Source organism: Echiichthys vipera, assembly GCF_963691815.1.
Source record: "Echiichthys vipera genome assembly, chromosome: X".
NCBI classification, from domain to species: Eukaryota; Metazoa; Chordata; class Actinopteri; order Perciformes; family Trachinidae; genus Echiichthys; species Echiichthys vipera.
In genome coordinates, this window is record NC_139825.1 from 20,154,096 (window position 1) to 20,176,133 (window position 22,038).

Consider the following 22,038-nt stretch of genomic DNA (forward strand, 5'->3'; position numbering starts at 1 on the left):
CGATTACTGACACCATCCAGTCTGCAGGTCCTGAGTGCAGTTTTTCAGGCTCACAAAACTCAGATCAAAATGACAAACTAAAGAGCACTGATCAAATATGACTCAATATTCTTTTACTGTATTGCCTATTTCTCACATGAAATATTTTTTTTGAAACTCATTTTAGTGAACTGTTTAGCTGTAATTTGAGAAAGTTTGGGACCTGGCTGCCAGTGTTTTTCAGCGAGCGAGACCTGTCGTTTTACTGCAGATTAGTTGTAGGTAATGTTTCATGGTTCTGCACTGTTGATAAAGCCCCTTGTAAATGTAAAAATTAACTTGGGGCCAAGAGGGCCAAGATTAATAAGCATTTGTGATAAGTCTGATGATGCCAGGCGTATTTCCTCTGGAGATTACTAGGGAAATATGTTTGAAGTTTGTATGGAGGTTTTCATAATACCCACTCATTTCTGCCTATTTGGCATACCCAAATGGAAAGGCTTAAAACAGAAGAACTGTAAGGCTAAAAAGCATGTATGTTAGGCTTCATTTAAAAGGTAACATCTTCATATATCTGAAAATCTGCTTGTTTAGCATGTTGCTAAGACACAACCTAATTAACATCAGTTAAAACATAGCTCAGACAAACACGGCCCTGGTCTATAATAGGTCACATTTGAATAACAATAACAAGAACAGGTTTTGTACAGAACTATGCAAATCACAACATGCCTTATTCATCTTGTAAGCCACACCAGATATATATAGAATTCCATAACTCTAGGTTAAACCTTATGGGAGTTAGGCAAGGCAGCTTTATTTGTATAGCACTTTTCATACACAAGGCAGACTCAAAGTGCTTCACAGCACAACATGTCATGAATTTAAATGCATTACGAAAGACAAAGAGAATAAAAACATAGACAATAATAAAAACAGTGCGGATGTTAAAAGTGCTAAGATTTAGCAGAAAGCTAAGGTGAACATAAAAGTTTTCAGTCTAGTTTTAAAAGTGATCAGAGTGGTTGAAAGTCTTACATCTTCAGGTTTATTCTAGCTGTTTGTTGCATAATGACTGAAAGATGCTTTCCCTTGATTTGAGTTTACTCTGCGAACCACTAACAGATTGGCCTCAGAGGATCTTAGTGATCTAGAAGGCTTATGTAGTGGGAGCATATCAGTGATATACTTCGGCCCTAGACCATGTAGTGATTTATATGTGAGCAGGAGGATTTTGAAATCAATTCTCTGACGTACAGGAAGCCAGTGTAATGATTTAAGAATTGGTGTAATGTGCTCACATTTTTTGGTCTTTGTTAGAACTCTAGCAGCAGCGTTCTGAACGAGCTGTAGCTGCCTGACAGTTTTTTTGGGGAAGACCTGCAAGGAGACCGTTACAGTAGTCTAGCCTACTGGTTATAAAGGCATGGACAAGTTTTTCTAAGTCTTGAGCTGACATGAGCCCTCTAAGTCTTGTTACATTTTTGAGGTGATAGTAGGCCGATTTTGTTACTGATTTGATGTGACTGTCGAAATGTAAATCAGAATCCATAATAACCCCAAGATTTCTGGCTTTATTTGAGGTTTTCAGGGACAGTGATTGAAGGTGTTGGATGACTTTAAACCTTTCTTTCTTAGCACCAAAAACAATTATCTCAGTTTTATCCTCATTTAGTTGAAGGAAATTTTGGCACATCCAGTGTTTGACTTGCTCAATGCACTGGCACAGAAGATCTATGGGGCGATAGTCATTTGGTGATAGCGCTACATAGATTTGGGTGTCATCGGCATAGCAATGGTCAATGTTATTTTTCTGCATGATTTTTCCTAGTGGGAGCATATAGATGTTAAATAAAGTCTGTTTGTTCTGATACAAAGTAGCCAATGGAAACAAAATAGTTCCTATCTTGTAGATATGACTTGAACCAGTTTAGGACTGTGCCTGAGAGCCCCACCCAGTTTTCCAACCTGTCCAAAAGTATTGAGTGATCGACAGTGTCAAATGCAGCACTGAGCTCCAATAGCATTAATACTGAAGTTTTGCCAGAGTCTGTGTTAAGACGGCTGTCATTTATGACTTTAATAAGGGCCGTCTCGGTGCTATGAAAAGGTCGAAATCCTGACTGGAGGTTGTTGTGGCAGCCACTAGAAGCCAAGAAGTAATTTAGTTGTTGGAGTACAACTTTCTCAATTATTTTACTTATGAATGGTAGATTTGAAATTGGTCTGTAGTTGTTGATAATAGAGGCATCTAGGCTCCGCTTTTTTAGAAGAGGTTTAATGAGTTTTGGAGGCCTTTGGGAAATTTCCCGATTGAATAGAGTTATTAACTATTTGCAATACGTCTGTTGATAGGCAGTTAAAAACATTCTTAAAGAAGTTGGTAGGTAAAGCCTCAAGACAGCAGGTGGTTGGCTTTAGATCGGTCACTGTTTCCACTAGAGTTTTAGAGTCTATGGCATTAAAGCTTGCCATCATTGCTGCGTTATTTTGGCCTTAACGGGGTGGTGTTGCAACTTTTTTGTTTGAGATATTGATGGCACGTCTGATGCCTTCAATTTTATCAGTATAAAAGAATGCAAACTCAATGCATTTCTGTGTGGGATGGAGTTCGGCTGGTATTTGTGTTGGGGGGTTGGTCAGTCTGTTGACAGTTGCAAATATGGTTTTGGACTTATTAGTGTTGCTGTTTATGATATTGGAGAAGAATGTTTCTCTAGCACCTTTTAAGACTAAATTGTAGGCCTGGAGCCTCTCTTTATAGAAGTCATGGTGAATATGAAGTTTTGTATTTCGCCAGATTCGTTCAGCCTTCCTGCACTCTCTTCTCTGGGCTGTTACAACAGCAACTTTTCTCAAGGGTGCCTTTTGCTTACCAGAAATCGTTTTCACTGTGTAGGACCTCATGAGGAAGTGCTGTTTATGTATGAAGGTGCCAAGTTTAGGGATTCTTTAGTTTGTGGTTCTCACTGGAATGGAGACTATATTATTAAAAAAAGAGGTATAAGGGGTATGGGGTAACTGTATAGAGTAAAAGATATACATACCGTAGCTGGTGGATATGTGGGTTTTAAAGTTACAGAGAACACTGTTCATCTGCACATGCAGCCCACATGGCCATGACACAGAGATGTTTTAAAATCAGCAAAGTATCCCTTTAAGAATGCCGAGATGCGTAAAGGTATTGTGTGACCAAAGCGTTCTATCTATATATAATATTCAATCAATATAAAATGTTATTATCACATAGAGGTATTTTTTATCAAAAAAGTAAAGAGCAGTGTTTTCTCACCGGTGTGCAGCCATCACTGTCTGGGGAGCTCTCTGGAGATGGAGGCTCCACGACGATGTTGGTAACTTTACAGGAGTAATCTCTGCACTGCTGGACCAGCTGGAAGACAGGAAGTGGGCACCATCGTTTGCTTGTCTGTATGCGCATATGTGCATAATGTCCAGTGTTTTTTGTGAACACTGTTGAAGTATATCTGCATGTGCTCTTCCCTCTGCATGTCTGTAAACAGTGTACAACTTCAGTACCTTGCCGTTCTCAGGCAGTATCATAGATTGTGAGTGGCTGAGCTGCTGCTTGACATCATGCAGGGCGGCAGAGTTATGGCACTGGGCATCGGCATGGCTGAATGGCATCGTGTTCAGGGTATCAGAGGAGACGGCGCGCTGCATGCTCTTCACAGGGGATAAATGTCGGGGTTTAAACGTTTGAGTCAGTGAACAAAGGAAAGGACAATCAGGTATTTATTGTTTGTGACCTGAAAAATAATAAAATATACTCCCATTGGGCCTCATGCATGAAACGTTCGCACATACAGATTTGATTTGACTTTTTTGGCATTCATCAATACTTACTTACCTCCCATTTGCTCCCAAAATGAAAGAGAAATGTTATTCCATAATTTATTTATTCATGTAATAATTCTAAATGTTTACACTAAGAAGATTAGACCTTTTCTTAATTACAACAGAGTTAGACCAATGCATTAGCATCCACACCTGTCCTGCTGGCCGAGGGGAGTACACAACTCTGTGGTCAGCAGTTTGGTGGGTATGCGGTTGGATCAAAAATGCACCTGGAGAAGGGTTCCTTATTTGTTATTATAGAATATTCATAACTCTACATTATTACCAGTGACTTTTAACATAAAACCAACGATTAATTAAGTTAAGAGCGGATGCCCCATATACAGAGGCTAAAAGTCTGGTTTGACTCTGAACTGCGGCCCTTTGCTGCATGTTGCCCCCCTCTCTCTCTCCCCCATTTCCTATAAACCCTCAGTTGTAATATCATATAAAGATATAAAAAGGCAAAAAAAAATCTTTAAAAAAAATCTTTAAGAAAAAATGTGTGATGATTTCCATGTAGGACTTTCTTATTTTCCTCTAATTGCTTTGTGCAAGAAGAAATATAAGAGAAAAATAAGAAAACGCTCATGCATGAGGCCCATTGACTTTAAACGGCCGTGGGTCCTGTGAGAGCTGATAAGTGTTTTCTTCTGTATAACTCTACAGAGACTATAGAAGAACATTTTACTTTATATTATATGTATTGTTTATTTTAGTATTTAGCTGATACGCTTGCCTAGAGCAACCGATTAAAATCACTAAATCATTAAAAACAAGCAACAGTGATGAGCAACGGAAAGGTCAACTTCTTAATTTCATATAAGAGCTACTGTTGGTAATACATGTTATGTGAGATCTATTTTGCACTTCAATGCACTACAATTCTTGCAAGCAAGCATCCAAAACACCCACAACAAAGCACCATACACTTTGTGTAGTAAAGCTTAGATTAAAAAGTGCCACAGTCAGGGCACTGGATGCTGGCTTGCAAATCATTCTTACATGGGTTTATGTAACCTCGCCTCACACTGCCTCTGCATCAGTACATCGACAGGATTTATTATATCGTTCCGCTCTCAGTAGATATCATACAGTGGTAGTTGTTTTTAAACCTTCTGCCATGTCAGATCTATTTTGAAATAACCGTAAAGTATTCCAAACCATTCCTCTTTGGGGAACGACAACAATGCAGCAGTTCTCATAAGTTCATTAAATGCATGAACTGCAAATATGAACTGAAGCATTCTGGCACTTCAAGAAACAATACTGACCATAATCTTGAGTGCATACCCTGAGCACTTCACAAACGGACAAAAACAAACTGCACTTTCCTGAAAAGTTCAAACTTCTTCACTTCACTTCACTTCACTTCACTTAACAGGAGGAGCTGAAAGGCATATACATGTGTGTGCATCCTTACTTTACATGCAAAATATGTATGCTATTGCCTACAAACTCTGTACACACGTACAGATACGAGTGTGCATGGTCGCACACACAAATTCTCACAATTTCAACTTTTCATGCAGCAGCAGCCATAATTAAGTACCTTTCCCAATCCCTGTAACCTAGTTTCAACAATCAGACTACATATCCCTCCTAATGTTTGCCATCTTTTCATGCAAGGAGGATTAGCACTAAGAGCCAAATCTGCTCCTTTGCTAAGAGGAGGCCTTTAAAAGGGCTTTTAACCAAGTGCACCCACGCCCCACTGTGATGCAACATGTTGCAGTAAGAACTGCTTGGGTAACAACATTTCTTTTTACACCATGAGTTGCTATTTCACCACCTTAATATGCATAAATGCTGATCTCTGAGAATCTAAAGGGCATAGCTGGCATTACTTTAATGTATTCTACAGTAATACAGTGGATATGCAGTTTATGCAAATCTAACGACTCGAGTTCATTGATTTTCATGAGGAAAATACCCTCCATCAAAAGCCCTTTAAGCGCTCATAGAACACTTAAGATTACCCTCGAAGTCAGGCATGCAACAAGAATAACAAGGACACAGTGTTCAGCTTAAAAAAAAAGAATAGAAAGTCTGTTTAATCTATAAACACTTATGTACAGACATACAGTTAATGATTCTGGTGGTAGATGAAGAAGGATTTTATCTAATGCAGTGACAAATTAAAGGTGCCAGACTACATTCTGTTAAGCAAATGCATCCTGTTGTGTCAGGAGAATATGTAAAATTGGTAAAGGGTGCTTATCTTTTACTCTACTCTTTGAATGTTTGTTTTTTTTTTAAAGTGAAAGTCAAGGTTAAATGCATTCGACCTCTGGCGATGAAAGCGTGCAGCAAGTATATAAGAGTTTCACCTGTTTCACCTGCCAGCCACAGTCAGTATTCCTCTGGTGGCTCCCGAAGAGGAAATCAGATGACAGCTAGAGAGAATGAGAAACGCAGAGAGACAGGAAGACAAAGACAGGAAACACAGATGATCAGATACTATTTATATAATTATTTTTTTACTTAAAAGTCCATGTAACTGTCTCCAACTTGTGTGTTTGAAGGTTTCACTGTTATGTGTTTTGTCATTTTATGTGAACTTAAGACACAATTTTATCCAAAACGGCAGGACTTTGGGCTAAATTTCACACCCACGTGTAAAAACAGGATGCTGACAAATGTTTTCAGTTAAGATAAATCATGAAGACCGGGCACACCGAAACTACCTCTCTACCCTGCTTACATCCTGCCAGCTAAAAATGCTCCTCGATTCGCTACCACACACACACACACACACACACACACACGCACACACGCACGCACGCACGCATATATATGCTGTATATATATATATACAGTCATATCTTATTTGGAGAATGACACAGTCGGTCAGAACATCTCCAACAATGAAAAGCCAGGTGAGTAAACTACATTAGCTCCAACCCCATTCAACAAGCAGAACATTTTCCATTTGCTGCCTGAAATTCCCCACCACTAATACCATGTAACAACAACAACACAATTGTGTAAGAAATTAAAATGAACTTACAGCATAAGTGCTCATTATCACTGAGTAATCACCCAGTTATACAGTCCAGTTCAACTATTGTTTCTGAGAGGTTCTTTTGCTGTTGACTTGAGAAGTCCTCAGCTGCCTGACGTTTAATGTCACTTTTTCAGCGAGTGTAAGTGTGAAAATTCATCAGTCCCTCCTGTCTCAGCCTGCATCTACTTCCCTATTCTACGGGGAAGCTGCCTTTATCAGCCACTATCACTCACATACAGCTTCTAAGATTAATCACACCAGAACGTTGCTAACATTGCCACATTTACCGCTGTTCAACAGCTTTTGTTTGCACCATAATGTTAAAATAGTCCTTTACAAGTTTAGTCTTTATAATCTAACTTAAGTACAGAAGTATTGTGCAAAAAATTTACAAAAGTTATCATGATGAATAATTGCACATTTTATGCTGTTAGATTGTTATTACTGATGCCGTGTATATGGAAAGATTATGGACTTGTTCAGTTAATTTGGGGAAAAAAAGTAAAAAAAAAAAAAAAAAAGTCTACTTATTTGTATTCAGGAGGAAAGTGGGATTACAAATTGGTATGAGGCTAATCTTTAGGCAAAGCAGGCCAAGTTTATTTGTATAGCACCTTTCAACAACAAGATAATTCAAAGTGCTTTACATAAAACATTAAATTCATTAAAAGGGAGTATATTTAATGTTACAATAACCAATAAACTACAAGGTACGGCTCAACAAGTCTTGCCTTCCACCAACTTAAGTCACTGTTAACACCTTAATGACACCTAGCAGAGAAGGTTAAATAGATGACAATTAAGAGTAATGGACAAGCTTCTCCCACTAGTAGATGTGCAAATGCAAACTTAAAAGGAAAAAGACTCCAATTCCAGGGTCACTATGTCTCATATGAAAAAGTAATATGATAACACATACTTTTATATATGTAACAGTACTATAACAATGACCAAGTATACAGTATAAGTAAGTTACTATATCTGCCAACAACAACTGTTTTTATGATTGACTAATCTGCAGATTATTTCCTCAACTGATTGATTGATTAATTAGTCACTTTAGGTATAATATAAAATCACTGTTTCCCAGAACCAAAGGGTACTTCTTCAGAAATCCTGTTTTGTCTGACCAGCAGCTCCAGAATTGAATATATTCATTTTACATTAGGTCTTCTTCACAGGAGACATTTGTCACAGTAGGAAATGCCCAGGTGTAAATATTAAAATAATGATGGCCCAATTCCATTAAGCGGCTTTGATTTCAGGGCCCTGGTATTGTGCATGCTGGCTCATTATCACTGCCACTGTCACACTTGAACATAACATAGCCACCATTATTAGTATATAGTATTATTATAACCTGTGCTTTTCAAGATGTTTGCTGTGAAAAATGACTATGATACTAAAAACAGAAAAGCAGCAAATCCTCACATTTGAGAAGCTGGAACCAGAGAATGTTTTTGCACTTTTGCCCTAATTGACATGAACGATTAATCGACAAAAAATATTTTTCTGATGACCGACGAAGAAATAATAATTTAATCATTTCAGCTCTTCTTTCAAATACAAAGAATATGGTAAGGAGTAGATAGTACAAAATCTCAGGTTCAGATAGTACTGTATTTACGGCGTCAGTGGCTTCTTTTACAAAGAAGATTAAAACATACTTTTATCACACGCCCTGGCTTAATCTGACTCGAGCTTTTATCCTGTTTACGGGTGCTGCAATTTTTAATGTGGTTTGTTTTAGTTCTTTAATTGCTGTTTTAAATGTTTCTGGGTTATGCTATTTGATTGCATAGGAAGCACTTTGTAACTTTGTTTTGATGCTATATAAACAAAGATATTATTATTATTATTATTATTATTGTGATCATTAAGCACAGAAGTTGAGCTTCCAATGAACAGTCAACATGGTACTACAAGGGATAAATGTTTATATATATATATTTGAGAGCATCTTAGGTTTTGAAAAATCTACGGACAGTAGTGGGATGGATGGATGGATGGATGGATGGATGGATGGATGGATGGATGGATGGATGGATGGATGGATGGATGGATGGATGGATGGATGGATGGATGGATGGATGGATGGATGGATGGATGGATGGATATAGACACCAGAGAATGCTGTGTGCAATGAGTAATATGGCTGACTGGGGTTTGAACACATGGGTCATTAACTTGTTTGGCAGTATGCATTATATATAATTGGTGGAGTTCTTGTCTAAAACATGTTCCAGAGAATAAAAAGTGACATATATGGGTCAACAGAGAGCATCTCAAACGGGCTTGATGGGGGAATCACTGCTTTGATCATGTGGGTATTTTTTTGATGAGCAACATTAAATTTGAAACACTGATGCAACACTGAGGCAACAACACCTTGAGATGCAAAATGCTTATCTCTGACAATCTGGATCATAAGGCTTGTGTTGCTTTACTACGTTGATGTCGTCATTGATTCATGTTAATTTCAGTCACCGATGCCTGTTGCATAAATTCCCAAAACACTTACGTCTGAAACAACAGATGAACTTCCTCACTTGGTGCTTACAAACACTCTTGTCAAATCCAGTTTACAAAAGAGGGTAAAATTAAAGAAACACTGAAAGTTTGACTATGACAGCATCTACAAGGTCAGGGAGGGGTTTAGCGCTGATGAGAAGTTTTAGTGAGTGGTTTAAATTTAGCAACATTTTGTAATGTTTTGGATTTAAACAGGTCCTCTGTGTGGCCCTAATGGTTTCTGCTCATCTGCATTATATGAAGAGGCATTACCTTGCTATTCCCTTCAGGGATTAGCCCACCAAAAACTCCATTTGATAGGAAGTGTGTGTGTGTGTGTGTGTGTGTGTGTGTGTGTGTGTGTGTGTGTGTGTGTGTGTGTGTGTGTGTGTGTGTGTGTGTGTGTGTGTGTGTGTGTGTGTGTGCCAGGGGTTCGTTAATAAATAAATAAATAAATAAATCAGGCAGTGAGTCGGTCAGTAAATGATGGGGCAACTGGAAATATGTAATCCCCTTTTTTAATTTGGCCCTGTTCAGCATTTCTCCCTGCTCTAATCTGGAACAATCTGGACAACGTGTGCACTCTGGGCAACACATAAACTCTGTCAATAGATCCATTTGTGTTTCTCTTCATCTAACTGTGGTTTGTTCTGTCCGTCTCTGTTTTTCTCAGACTGTCTGTCTGAATATACCTGTATTCAATCTCTGTCTCTGCAGCACTTTTTACCTTTATATAGTATAGTTGTGACATCACAACCATACAGAAGTCAAGATGACTTGTTTAAAAGGCACAGTTTCTGGCTGTGTGCATATCTCTGTGGATTGAGCATATTTACAAAATGGGATAATAAAAAAAAATTAACCAAACAACTTTGACTTATAACTGACTAAAAACAAATTAATGAATATGGAGAATGACAGGAACCTCCACATTGGAATATACAGAAAACCCACTCACACAGATCAATATCTATTGTTTGACTCCCACCACCCCCTGGAACACAAGCTTGGAGTTATCAGAACACTGCAACACAGAGCTGATAACGTACCCACCAGCTCACAGGCCCAAGGGGAAGAACGCAAGCACCTGAGAGGCACCCTCACAACTTGTGGCTACCCCAGCTGGACCTTTGTGAAAATGGCAGCTGCTTCCAAAAATAAAACCAAAGTGTAAAAAAAGAAAAAGAAAACAAGAGAAACAACATAGTCGACTACCTGGGCCTCGGCGCGAATGCTTCTTGCCTGCCTATACGTCATCACGCTGTAACACGTCACACGCATTGATTGACGTCATCGCGATGTGTCGCTTTGTTTACAAAAGCATGGGGTCTTTTAGCCACATAATGGAAAGCAGTGTCTTCTGTCCGACTGTTTTTGAATATTTTTATCCAACCAAATCTGCAGTAAACACTCCACCTCCGTATCACACCAAGGTGAACCTTTCGCCGCCATTGTTTTAAATGTCCGTGCATGGTCCGTCTTTTTTTTTCTATGTCCGAACATAAAATGACGTCAGAACCGCTGTAGGCCTCGTGCTCGTTCTCGTACACGTGCACACACTCGTGCTCGTACATGTGCAAACGTGCTTTACAAAAGCCCACCTCTCCCAAATGGGCCGGGGCGGGCAACACAGTATTGTTGCACTCACAATGGTCAAACGAAGTAGACTTTAGCCATGAAACGTGCTTGGGCACGGTACGGATGGACAGTGTGAGTGCGCCCAGAGACTAGTACATCCTAAGGACAGAACACCACACACCCACAAATGCAATCTGGTTTATGCTGTCCAATGCAACGAGGAATACAAAGTTCTCTGCATTGGAGAAACAAAACAACCACTGCATAAACGCATGGCCCAACCCAGGAGAGCTCCTCAGGCCTGGACTCTGCTGTCCACTAACATCTCAAGGAGAAAGCCCACTCCTTTGATGACAACAATGTCCACATCCTGGCCAGAGAGGACAGATGGTTTGAAAGAGGAGTAAAAGAAGCCATCTATGCAAAAGTAGAGAAACCATCTCTAAACAGAGGAGGAGGTCTGAGACACCGCTTATCTCCAATCTACAATGCTGCCCTTTCATCCCTTCCCAGGAGATTCAACAATCTAACCTCAAAGAACAACTGTTCACAAATGGCCTCATGTGACTCCAACGACTGTCGTTAAGACCCAATAGAGCACTAACAAAGTCGAAACCAACGACTGTCACTCCAACGACGGGCGTTGGCACTTGGAGCACAAAGGGTTCCAGTGACATCATCGGCCTTGTGAGAGGTTAAATACCTGGATCTCCACACCAGTTAGTTGGACCAGTCCCAGCCTGGTCAGATGTGTACATGAACTGATGAAGCCTCTTGGATCAGAGGTGAAACGTCTTCCTAAACCAGGGGTAGGCAGTTCCGGTCTTGGAGAGCCACAGTCCTGTATGTTTTAGGTTTCTCTCTGCTCTACCACACCTGATTCTAATGATTTGCTCCTTATCAAGCAGCTGATGGTTGTCACAGTTTGATTATTGTTAGACTCAGGTGTGTTAGGGTAGTAAGAAATCTAAAACATGCAGGACAGTGGCTCTCCAGGACCGGAATTGCCCACCCCTGTCCTAGACAAATAACCAAGTCCAGTTGCTTTTGACTTAAATTTCTTTGGGGAAAATAAATGAATAAAACAATAATAAAACACAAAAATGTATCATATTTATCTAATAGTATGTTATGATAAGATTAATTTATGTGATATTCAGAAGGATATCCTTCCTACAATCAAACTCAAATTAACTGATTTGTATGACAATGGCGATTCAAACTGCTTGACAACGCAGAGACTGCAGGAAAGAAAGAACAAGTAAAAGAGAATAGACTTGAGAGTTCAAGGTCGTGCTTTTGTTGGATGTGCACTTTTTGTGGTTAGTTACAGGTCAGGGTGGAGAAAACAACAAGCAGAGTCACATGTGTAGCATTACGCAATCATTATCCCAACAAATATCCCTTAATCACCAGAGTGGTAGTTGTTCCAATTACTAATGTAGGTAAGATAATTCAGGCTGAATCTGACTACTTCTTTAGAAGTACAGTATACTTACCCTCGGCATTGTTCCATTGCTAGCAACAGCAAGTGGTAGCGACAGATGACTGGTTTCTCTGGGTAACGGCTGAGGTTGTCCTGGGCTGGCCTGCCAGAGAAACAGAAATAAATTACAGATTGTGAAACAGGAAAGGTCTTAGATACATTATTAGCTATTAACTACAGCCTCACATAACAAAATAGTTAGCAATAATAACCAAGACTGTATGCTTCATTTTCTTGCAGAGAGTTTGATGAGATGATCAATACCACCTTCATATGTGTCTATTAAATGTGCAGTTATTGCCAGCTGCCAGTGGGCTTCGTTAATGTTTAGATATAATGTGTTCAACAGTAAGCTTTAGAAGGGCTGGTAGATGGTTTTTGTTACCTTGAACTGTTTCCAGTCTTTATGCTAAGCTAAGCTAACATCTCCTGTCTGTAGCCCCATATTTAACAGACAGATGTGAAAGCTGTATCAATCTTCTCAGCAAATAAGCATATATAAAAGAAAAAGAATTGCAGATCTGGATGACTCGAAAAGTTGCGGTTCAAGTGGAACTCTGATGCTCCAAGCTACATTTTGTTCAACCGCGGAGGGAAGTCAAACACTGTTCGACTGCCTCTGCCCACACTGCCATAACACAGAGTTGGATAAATCAGTAAAATAGAGTTCAATGTGACCCTTGGCCAAAAGTGCCACTCAGACTGATATACGAGTCTCCCCACATGCTTTAGACTTCAGTTTCCAGCTGTGGAAACCTGCCCTCAGATCAATGTGTGTGTAAAACTCTCTGCATCACCTCTAAGTAAAGAGAAATATACAAGCCAGTGTGACTGAACACCGACCATGCCTGGTGCTTAACCTTGTTTGGGGTGCGTCCACGGGCCCGGCGAGGGGGTTTCCAGGACCTCTCCTTGGTTATTGTGTTGACGTAGTAGCATCTCCCTGTGGGCAGGTCTGTGTACTGCTCCCACAGGTCCAGGACCTGAAGAGGCTGCTGACCTGGGGGAGGGCTAGGGGGCTCGGGCTGCGACAGACGTTTCTCTGGTTGCGTTTCGGTGTAAAGAGGGGAGTCCTGCCAAGACAGCTTAGACAGATAGGACTCTGTTGGGACCTTGAAAGCAGAAAGAGTAAAGAGAGAGAGGAGAAAGAAAGGGGGGTGGACACGGAGGAAAAATAAATGAGACTTTAAGTCAAATTTAAAGTTCATATAAATAAATAAAAAACAGCAGACTCACCAGTTCATAGCCCAGAAGAAATAATCGGCTATTAGTTCAATGATGCTAACTACAACTTAAAGCTGCCGTTATTATCTATTCTCCATTTTATCACACTGCACATACTTTCTAAATATCTAATATCTATATCATTTCCTAAAACAAGTGGGCACAAAAGAGCAAAAGTTACTCCAACAAGAGTAAATAGTGCATTTGTTGACTATTTTCAGCTCTGGATCAATACAAATTTGGTGCTCTAATGAGAATTTACAACAGCATGATGGTTTGTGCTACGGACTCAAAATAAACTTTAGTGCTGCATGTTCATCACAATAAAGGAACATGTCACCCAGTACAAATGTGGCTGTGTTTTTGGACATAAATGGAACTTTATGTCAGAGAGGAATATGGTATATCAGTCTCTGAGAAAAACAACACTGAATATTACCAGTGTTATCTTTAAATGACCTAGAGTGAATGTATTCAGATTTGTGTGTGCATTAGTACGTGAATGTTACCACAGAGCTTCCTGTACATCCTGTATTTCACACGTTTTTTCTTTACGCAAGTCCTAAAGAGTAAGTTTAGTAGGTGCAGCAGATATTGTATACAGTCAAATAAGTGTGACTTGACTTCATTATGTGAACAACAATATGGGTGTGTTCAGAACAGGGACACATAACAAGTATCACAAGTAGCAGATAGCAGTGCCTTGAACAAAAACATCATTTCAGCGTGTAAAAAAGAGACAGAAACAACAAAGACAATCAAATAAATTTCGCCACCTCTTCCTACCTACATCCTGATCTGTAATATTATATCAAGTCTAATAAATCACTGGTATGATTGGGAAAAGTGGGATATGTGACAGACAAGAAATTGTTGTGAGTGTGAACTTTTCTCACATTTCATCGCTCTCTTTCTCTGCCTGTGTTTCCTGTCTCTCTTTCATACATCATGTCCCCATCATGATACGGGCTAGGCTCCTTTCTTCCAATTAAAGTAAATGTTAATATTACAGCAAACAACGTTTTTATAGTCGGTAGTGTGTTTCCCACTTAGTGGCAACAGTTTGGGTCCTTTTTTGTTTCAACATAATATTGCACAAACCAAGTAGATTTTTTTAATTGAATTCAACTTTTATGTAATCTGGTGTGGTGTCTGGTGTCAAGAGATCTCAAATATCCTGCACAGAGCCTCAACTTCAACACTATGCAACACCTTTAGGATAAATCTAAGTGGGAGCTCAGCTTTATCGCCCAACATTAGTGACCAACCTCACCACTGCTCTGGTAGCTAAATGGGATAGAGTACTGTAGGATTAAGTCCTAAAAACCAGAAATGAAGTTAGCATGGTTGCACCTCCGCTTCCCTTGTCTTGAACTATATGGTGGGTTTTTTCTGTTAGATGCCTGAAATAAGGTGTGTTGTAACACAAATTTAAGAGATTTTCACGTTTTGTTCTACAACATAAAATATGTTTCAACTCATTAATTTTGAAGCTTTCACATAATAAAGGTGGTTGCTAACAGGTGGTTAATGAGACTACAGAGGGGCGCCCAACTCCTCACCTGGTAGAGTGGGCGCCCAATACACTGACGCTGAACCCGGGTTCGACTCCAACCTGCTGCCCTTTGCTGCATGTCATTCTCTTTCTCTCAACCCCATTTCCTGTCAATCTTCAACTGTACTAAAAAATAAAGGCATAAAAAGGCAAAAAACAAATCCACAGAGCAGTCAAAACGTCATCGGGTTGTACATGCAAAATCAGAAGGAAGCTAGTGGTGGGGACGTGGTAGTCATGTAACAGTGGTGTATTTCATTTAAAGCGTTAGCTTTTTACGTCTGGCGTATACATTAACGATCCAAAAATCATAAAAGTGGTGTTCATTTGTGAAGTTTATCTTGCTGAAAAAAAAATGTAAGTATCATAATCTTTTTTTTTGCAACAGGGTTTATTTTCTGCAATAAAAGTCCCTCCCATTAGCTTTTTGTTGAGGGAACCAGGGCGGTGCTCACTTCCAGATTGGCCTTTAGAAATATTTAATCCTTACAGCACTCTATTGTTATGGTATGGGATGTTCAACCATTACTCAAGGGGCCACAAAAGTAAGGGCAGCTGATGTGGACATTATAAACATGTAGTGTACTGACAAATTAGAAGAAGTGTCATGAAAACAGCCTTTTTAAAAAAAAAAAAAAAACTCAGTCGTTTTTATCTCTTCAGATTCAAATGTGACTTTGCCCCCTGGAGGACAAAGATTAAATCTCTTTGAAATGCATCATCAGTGTTGAAGCACAGGGCTGACTAAAAAATGAGTGGTGAGACAGTTTTCCGGGTGAAAACAGGGCATTACAGCCTGAATGTGGCTGCAATTATCCTGCTCAGCGGTATTAAAGGCTCTGGGAGAGAGAGAGAGAGAGAGAGAGAGAGAGAGAGAGAGAGAGAGAGAGAGAGAGAGAGAGAGAGAGAGAGAGAGAGAGAGAGAGAGAGAGAGACAGAGAGAGAGAGAGAGAGAGAGAGAGAGAGAGAGAGACAGAGACAGAGACAGAGACAGAGACAGAGACAGAAGAATGAGAAAAATAAAAAAGACTGCTGTCATTGCAACTGACATCACAGCTCGCCAGAGTCGTAAGTCACTGGTGCATGCACGGTTCAGTGGAGGCCAAACACGGCTGTGGGAGCTTCCCTCAGCTGAGAGACAGATAACCTTCAGTGTTTTTCCCAACAACTGAACGCCTTGTGTAATCCCCTCTGATGTAATACAGGGAAGCTCCGACGTCACCACAATGGTAACTTGATTGCTGTTCTAGGAGGATTATTGAGGTCAAGTACAGACGTAAATCAAATATAACCTCTGCTTCCACACTCGCACAAGGTTTATCTTAATCATTTTCAGTTTTAGTTATTAGTTTCCACCTAAAAAAGCTTTGATCTTCTAAATCTTCTAAAAATCTCTAAGATCTAAAAGTCAAGCACCTATAATTGACTGTTTTTTATATTTGTTTTACCCTGCACCGTCACAAGGCCAAAGACTACCAGCTGGTTTTATTACAGTTTGGGTGTTATGACCTGTAAATCCATCAGATTAGAGATTTTGCGAACGAGAGGAAGTCAAAATCAGTCTAGTCCCACACTTCCTTAAACACCAGCTACATGTGATGGATTTGTTTGACCTATTTTCCATCATGTACCTCACTGTTCTTCTAACTAATTAGGATTAGAGGAAGCATGAATTTGAATAATGCATTTCATTATGCTAATTTATGCTTCCCGACATCCCTCCTCTTCACATGACCCGGAAATGGTTTCCCACCCGTCATCATAAAAAATCTTCTAATCCCTAAACGCACCCCGACAAAGAGCGAGGAAGCTTCTCGAGGAGCTTAGAATGAGAAAAAACTGGTGTATACTACCTACCTACTTCTTAGAAGTCTTTTATCCAGTGGCGTGACGTATAAATGTGGCACACAGTTTGAAGTGGCACGTCATAAGTAACTGATGTCACTTAAGGGACAAAGGATTTCTCATTTAGCAGCTTCAGGTCCTCTGTCCTTGTACCTCTCTCTAATATCTTCGCTGGGAGGAGCTAACAGAAGAAGAAGTTGAGGTTTGGCCTTTTTACATTTTCTGAGAAGTAGCTGACTATCAAATGACAAGCTCCATCTCATAAACCTGTAAAACTTGGATAACTGTTCATGGTAGTGGTTGTCATATGCAACATCTGTTGCCTTGCCTCTTCCTACCTGCAGATGGTTGTTTTTGCCGGAGGCTCCCACCATGTCCCACTGGCTACAAGACTTCTTGGGCATCCTGTGGTTGACACGACTGCTGAAAACGCCGCCCACCTCATCGTACGGGTTCTCCAACAGGTTTTCAGGCAGGTTGCTGGAGCTCTGGCTCCGAGTGATCATGGGGACCACCCTGGGATTCGGTGGTGCAGTTTGGGGTGCCGTGGAAGATGTGGGGGACCCAGGGACCATGAGGTGGCCTGACGGGGAGGTGGGAGTGTTGGGAGTAAAGGTGAAACCAGACCAGAGTGGCAGGGTGGGGAAGTGGCCTCCACCCATGATGGTATTGTTGTCCAGGCCCTGGAAGGCACTGTTGGAGTTGAGGTTTTCCATGGAGCGGAACATGGGTTTGTTCACTGAGGGAGGAAGGTAAGATGAATTCTCATATCATCGTTTTTTTTACTTTATATAATTAGGAATTAAACTGAAAAACACACACAACATGTTTCCTCAGATTTTCTGTCTTCCTCTCACACTTTACCTTGACGCTGCTCAATATAGTTTGTCTCTTTTGGGCTGGGCGAGAGTGACACCCTTGGCAGTGTCCTGAGGTTGGAGTTCAGCGAGGCAGACACGACCGGGCGCTGTGGCGAGGGCATCGGTGCAATGGGCACTTCTGTCACATACGTGGCAGGAACATACAGTGGCTTTGTTTTACTGGCTGCTCCAATCCTCCGCACCTGTCAAAGAACAAAGAGATTTTCAAATGTGTTTTCTATTTTCTCCCACATAAATCTACTTAGTTCAACCAATCGTCAACCAACACAGCTGAGGACGCTGTGCAGAAATGTACTAAGCTACAATTCCTGTGAAGTCCAACAGATGCAACGCAAAAAAAAATCCACCCACAACTTCTCTTTTGAAATACAAAGCTAATATATTTTTCACACAAGATGTCATGGTCTCAATGGCTAATGTTTCTTTTCATAATGCATTTCTTGCTGGCATTTGATGATATATGCCCTTACATGATGGGTATTTGTGTAGTTATACACACACATGACAAGGCCATCAGAAATAATAACAATTGTGGTATGAAATGAAATGTTTGATTGAAGAATTCATCCATACAGCCCACTCCTATTTCAGATACTGGAATGACAGATGTCTCAGACTGTCAACCATACAAGCTGTAGTGCAGTTTGGAATTTCCTGAAAGTGGTAAGATGGTCGAAAAAGTAGTTAAAGGTTAATTCTGTTGAATATCTTATTTTTCTTGAAAACGGGCCAAAACCAACAATGAACCAATTCTACAAACAAGTATTTCCTGTAGTAAAAGTCTTATGTAGCTTATACCACAGAAATATAATGAGAGTATAACAGACATTGAACTGAAGTGGTCATTTGACTGGTTCAAAAGAAAATGGTGATTGTTATTAGTTGTTATGGTGACAACACGCTTAAGTGGGGCTGTAAAGTTTGTCACACTAGTTTGAGAACTCAGTTTTGACCTATTGTTTAGTGAATATAATTTAATGACAAAAAGAAATATGAAGCAATTAAGTCCAGTAATACTCAGATCCTCACTATCAGCAAGGCAACGGACACAGTTCACTTCGTACTGCCTCACCTCAGCGAGCACACGACTTGTAGCAAGTCGGTTCGTATGGAGGTTTAATCTCTATTGCTGTCCAAAAACCTTTTAAAAAAGATCAGCGATGAATGATCACGTTTCTTTGTTACAAGGAATTCTATCCCACATATTAGAGAACTCACTAGAGCAATATATCTGCGACTGAAATAGACCCCAACAAATGCACTATTCACTTGTGTTTGAATAACGTTTGGTAAAAACTACAGTGCTCAGCTCTTTTAGGAACTTACTTTGCTTTTTGTAAAAATGAAAGTATATATTCATGACAATTTTTTAAAGGTTTACATCACTAAGAACAAACAGGCTTGGGACTGAGAGACACAAATACTGTAGGGATGTTGAAAGATGTTGAGAGATGATTCAGCTTGTTTGTTTTAGAGATGCACCGAGCACCTGGATCGGATATCGGCTCCGATATTGACTAATTAGTTGGATCGGATATCGTTTCTCTTTTATTAATATCATACAAAGCAAGTTAATCAAGCCATTGTTTGTTGGGTTTCAGGCAGCTGCTAGATTTTATGTTACATGTTAAAATATCTGTTTGCAGTGCACCCTACATGTGTTATTTATTTATTTTTGCTGCTAATGCAGACTTTGTTATTTGTTAATAAATAATATTAAGTACACATTTATATCTGTGTAAATCTGTTACCTTTTTTTTTAAAAACAAGGCTAAATGTTTATGTCAAGCCTGATGCCTTCACTCAAATGGACAGGTTCATTCATTCAACAGCAGTATCGGATCAGGTATTGCCCGATACGCTCAGCCCAGGTTTTGGATTGGATCGTAAAAAAATGGATCGATGCATCTCTAGTTGGTTTTGGTCTTTTATTGGGTTTGTTGACAAAAACAATACAGAATATTCTCAGGGTTGTTCTTTATTCCATATTCAAACACTGAAACCTCCCTACAGAAACCTATAGTCCATTACTTTTGAAAATCTTTGGTTCCACCGACACAAGACACACTGTACTGTTTTCTCACCTGCCACCAGTCACTGTTGGTCTTTTTCAGGAGAATAAACCGTTCGCCCTCCCTGATGCAGACCTGCCGTCCATCAGCACCGCGGTAGTTGTAGTCATATTGGGCCTCGAGGACCACCGTGCCGCTGGTGACCCCACACACCGTCATGCTCCTGGGAGTCACCACAGGTGCTGCAGCAGACTGCTGGTGCCCCACAGAACGCCGCCAAGTCCCAGACAGCATGGCTCTCCACACAGTTCTGTTCAGCAAGCTTTTCTGGAAGCCTGCTGATGGTTAGCACTTGGGATGATACTGGTTGGGTTAGCAAAGGGCAGGTGAGACTGGAGCCAGGCCAGTGCCATGCTCTAAAACAGAAGAGAGAAAGAGAGATTAATGAAGCTGTCAGAGAACAATGAAACGATGTTGCCCGGCTGCGTGCAGGTTCGAAAGGAGAGAACATGGATCCTTTTAGTGCTAAAAATGGAAGTCCAGGCTAATCTGGGGAAAGTCACCAACATGTATTAGAACATTAGAAAGCTATTCTCCATTTTTCTCTACTTCTAAATAAAAGATCTCTTTAAATGCCAAATATTCACTGCTTCCAGCTTCTCAAACTTGAATATTTCCTGCTTTCTGTTTCACAACTGTTTTATGAACTCCAGTCAAACTGTGAAACGTCTATATAAGTCCCCCCTGCCCCCCTTAATCCTGGCTATATCTGGTTTTTACTGAAGCTTTCTATGAGAGGCTCCTCAAACTGACTCCACCTCACAGCCATGACTTAGTAAATTGTATGGGTTGATTCTGTTACTGTATTGCTGTAAAATGAAAATGTGTCAAAAATCTGTTTTCTGCAGATTGACTAATCGATCAAGTGATTATTGTTTCAGAACTAGACAGAGCTAACTAACTGCTAACTGCTGTCAACATTTGCAAATGAATAAACTTTTTTTTTTTTGATTTGTTTTAATGTTCCTCACAGAACAACACCACTTTTCTATTGTCCTTTCATCCTGGTAGAACTAAGAGACATGTGAGTGAATAACTCATGTGTTTGGAGGATGTAAGGACCGCGGTATACCCAAAATAGCATCTGTCTCTGTCTCTCCACCTGAGCCAGCACCGCCAAGCCCTGCGCTTCCCAGCCAAGAAGACCCGCTTACATAATAGAACATCTTACTTTCTGTCAGACAGACACATAGCAATACAGCCTCGCAAAGTACACGCACCCACCCACTCTCTCACGCACACGCTTTAAAACAAACACACACACACACACACACACACAACACAGGCACAGGAACATCCATAGGCACCTAGCAACAGTGCATCAGTCACAGCCGGGCCCAACCCTTCTCAGTCTGGGTGGGAAGAGGAGAGGCAGCAAACAAGAAAGGTCCCAGAAAATTATGGTGACATGCATGTTTATTACTGAGGATATAGGAAGGCAGAGAAGAAATAGAAACTGTAGACGGACAAGACAAATGAGACAAGACAAGACAAGACCAGTCTGAATGCCTGGGGTCAACCAAAAAAGAGTGAGAACAGCAGACAGTCAGGACAAACATAAAAAAAGACACGGAATGATGGATGAAGCTGGATGTTGATATGAGGCATGTGAAGGCGACGGAAGAGAGGGCATGGTTAGCTGGCTGAACCTTGATAATCCCACTGTTATTAAAGCACAGGAATGAATCTGTGACGCCCACTGCTACAGAGAATTACAGTGAAATCCCTCAGTACCAGCATATGGGCTGAAGTGCTGCCTGCCTGACTAGATAACTAACAGAGAGAATCAGATACAAAGAAAATGTGTGTAATGTGATTCAAAGTTAAACTATGTATGTCTTGCTGAGTAGAGGCTACTGTGTCCACTGGACACTAATGGGATAATAATGCTAAAATGTAGCATAACTGTTGCACAAGTAGAGACGAGTCATAAAGTCAGTTAACTGATTCAGTAATATCAGTTATGCAGCAATGTCTATTTATAGAGTTCCTATTTGCTCAGGACAGAGAGGTGAGAAGGAAAGCTGCAAGAAGAGGTCTCACTT

General features: G+C 40.3%; 1 protein-coding gene across 2 annotated transcripts in view; it reads right to left on the minus strand.

Annotated features, from left to right (window-relative positions):
* Nucleotides 1-20,299, minus strand: part of arhgap9 (Rho GTPase activating protein 9) — a 32,323-nt gene extending 12,024 nt beyond the window's left edge. For both annotated transcript variants that reach the window (XM_083939388.1, XM_083939387.1), the window contains exons 1-8: nucleotides 20,006-20,299; nucleotides 17,905-18,103; nucleotides 17,379-17,779; nucleotides 13,277-13,528; nucleotides 12,430-12,519; nucleotides 6,165-6,230; nucleotides 3,517-3,663; nucleotides 3,272-3,370 (exon numbers count right to left, since the gene is read on the minus strand). In XM_083939388.1, coding sequence (XP_083795514.1) covers nucleotides 3,272-3,370; nucleotides 3,517-3,663; nucleotides 6,165-6,230; nucleotides 12,430-12,519; nucleotides 13,277-13,528; nucleotides 17,379-17,779; nucleotides 17,905-18,103; nucleotides 20,006-20,227 — 1,476 coding nt within the window. In that variant the 5' untranslated portion in view covers nucleotides 20,228-20,299. The remainder of the gene's footprint in view (nucleotides 1-3,271; nucleotides 3,371-3,516; nucleotides 3,664-6,164; nucleotides 6,231-12,429; nucleotides 12,520-13,276; nucleotides 13,529-17,378; nucleotides 17,780-17,904; nucleotides 18,104-20,005) is intronic.
* Nucleotides 20,300-22,038: the final 1,739 nt, after the last annotated feature.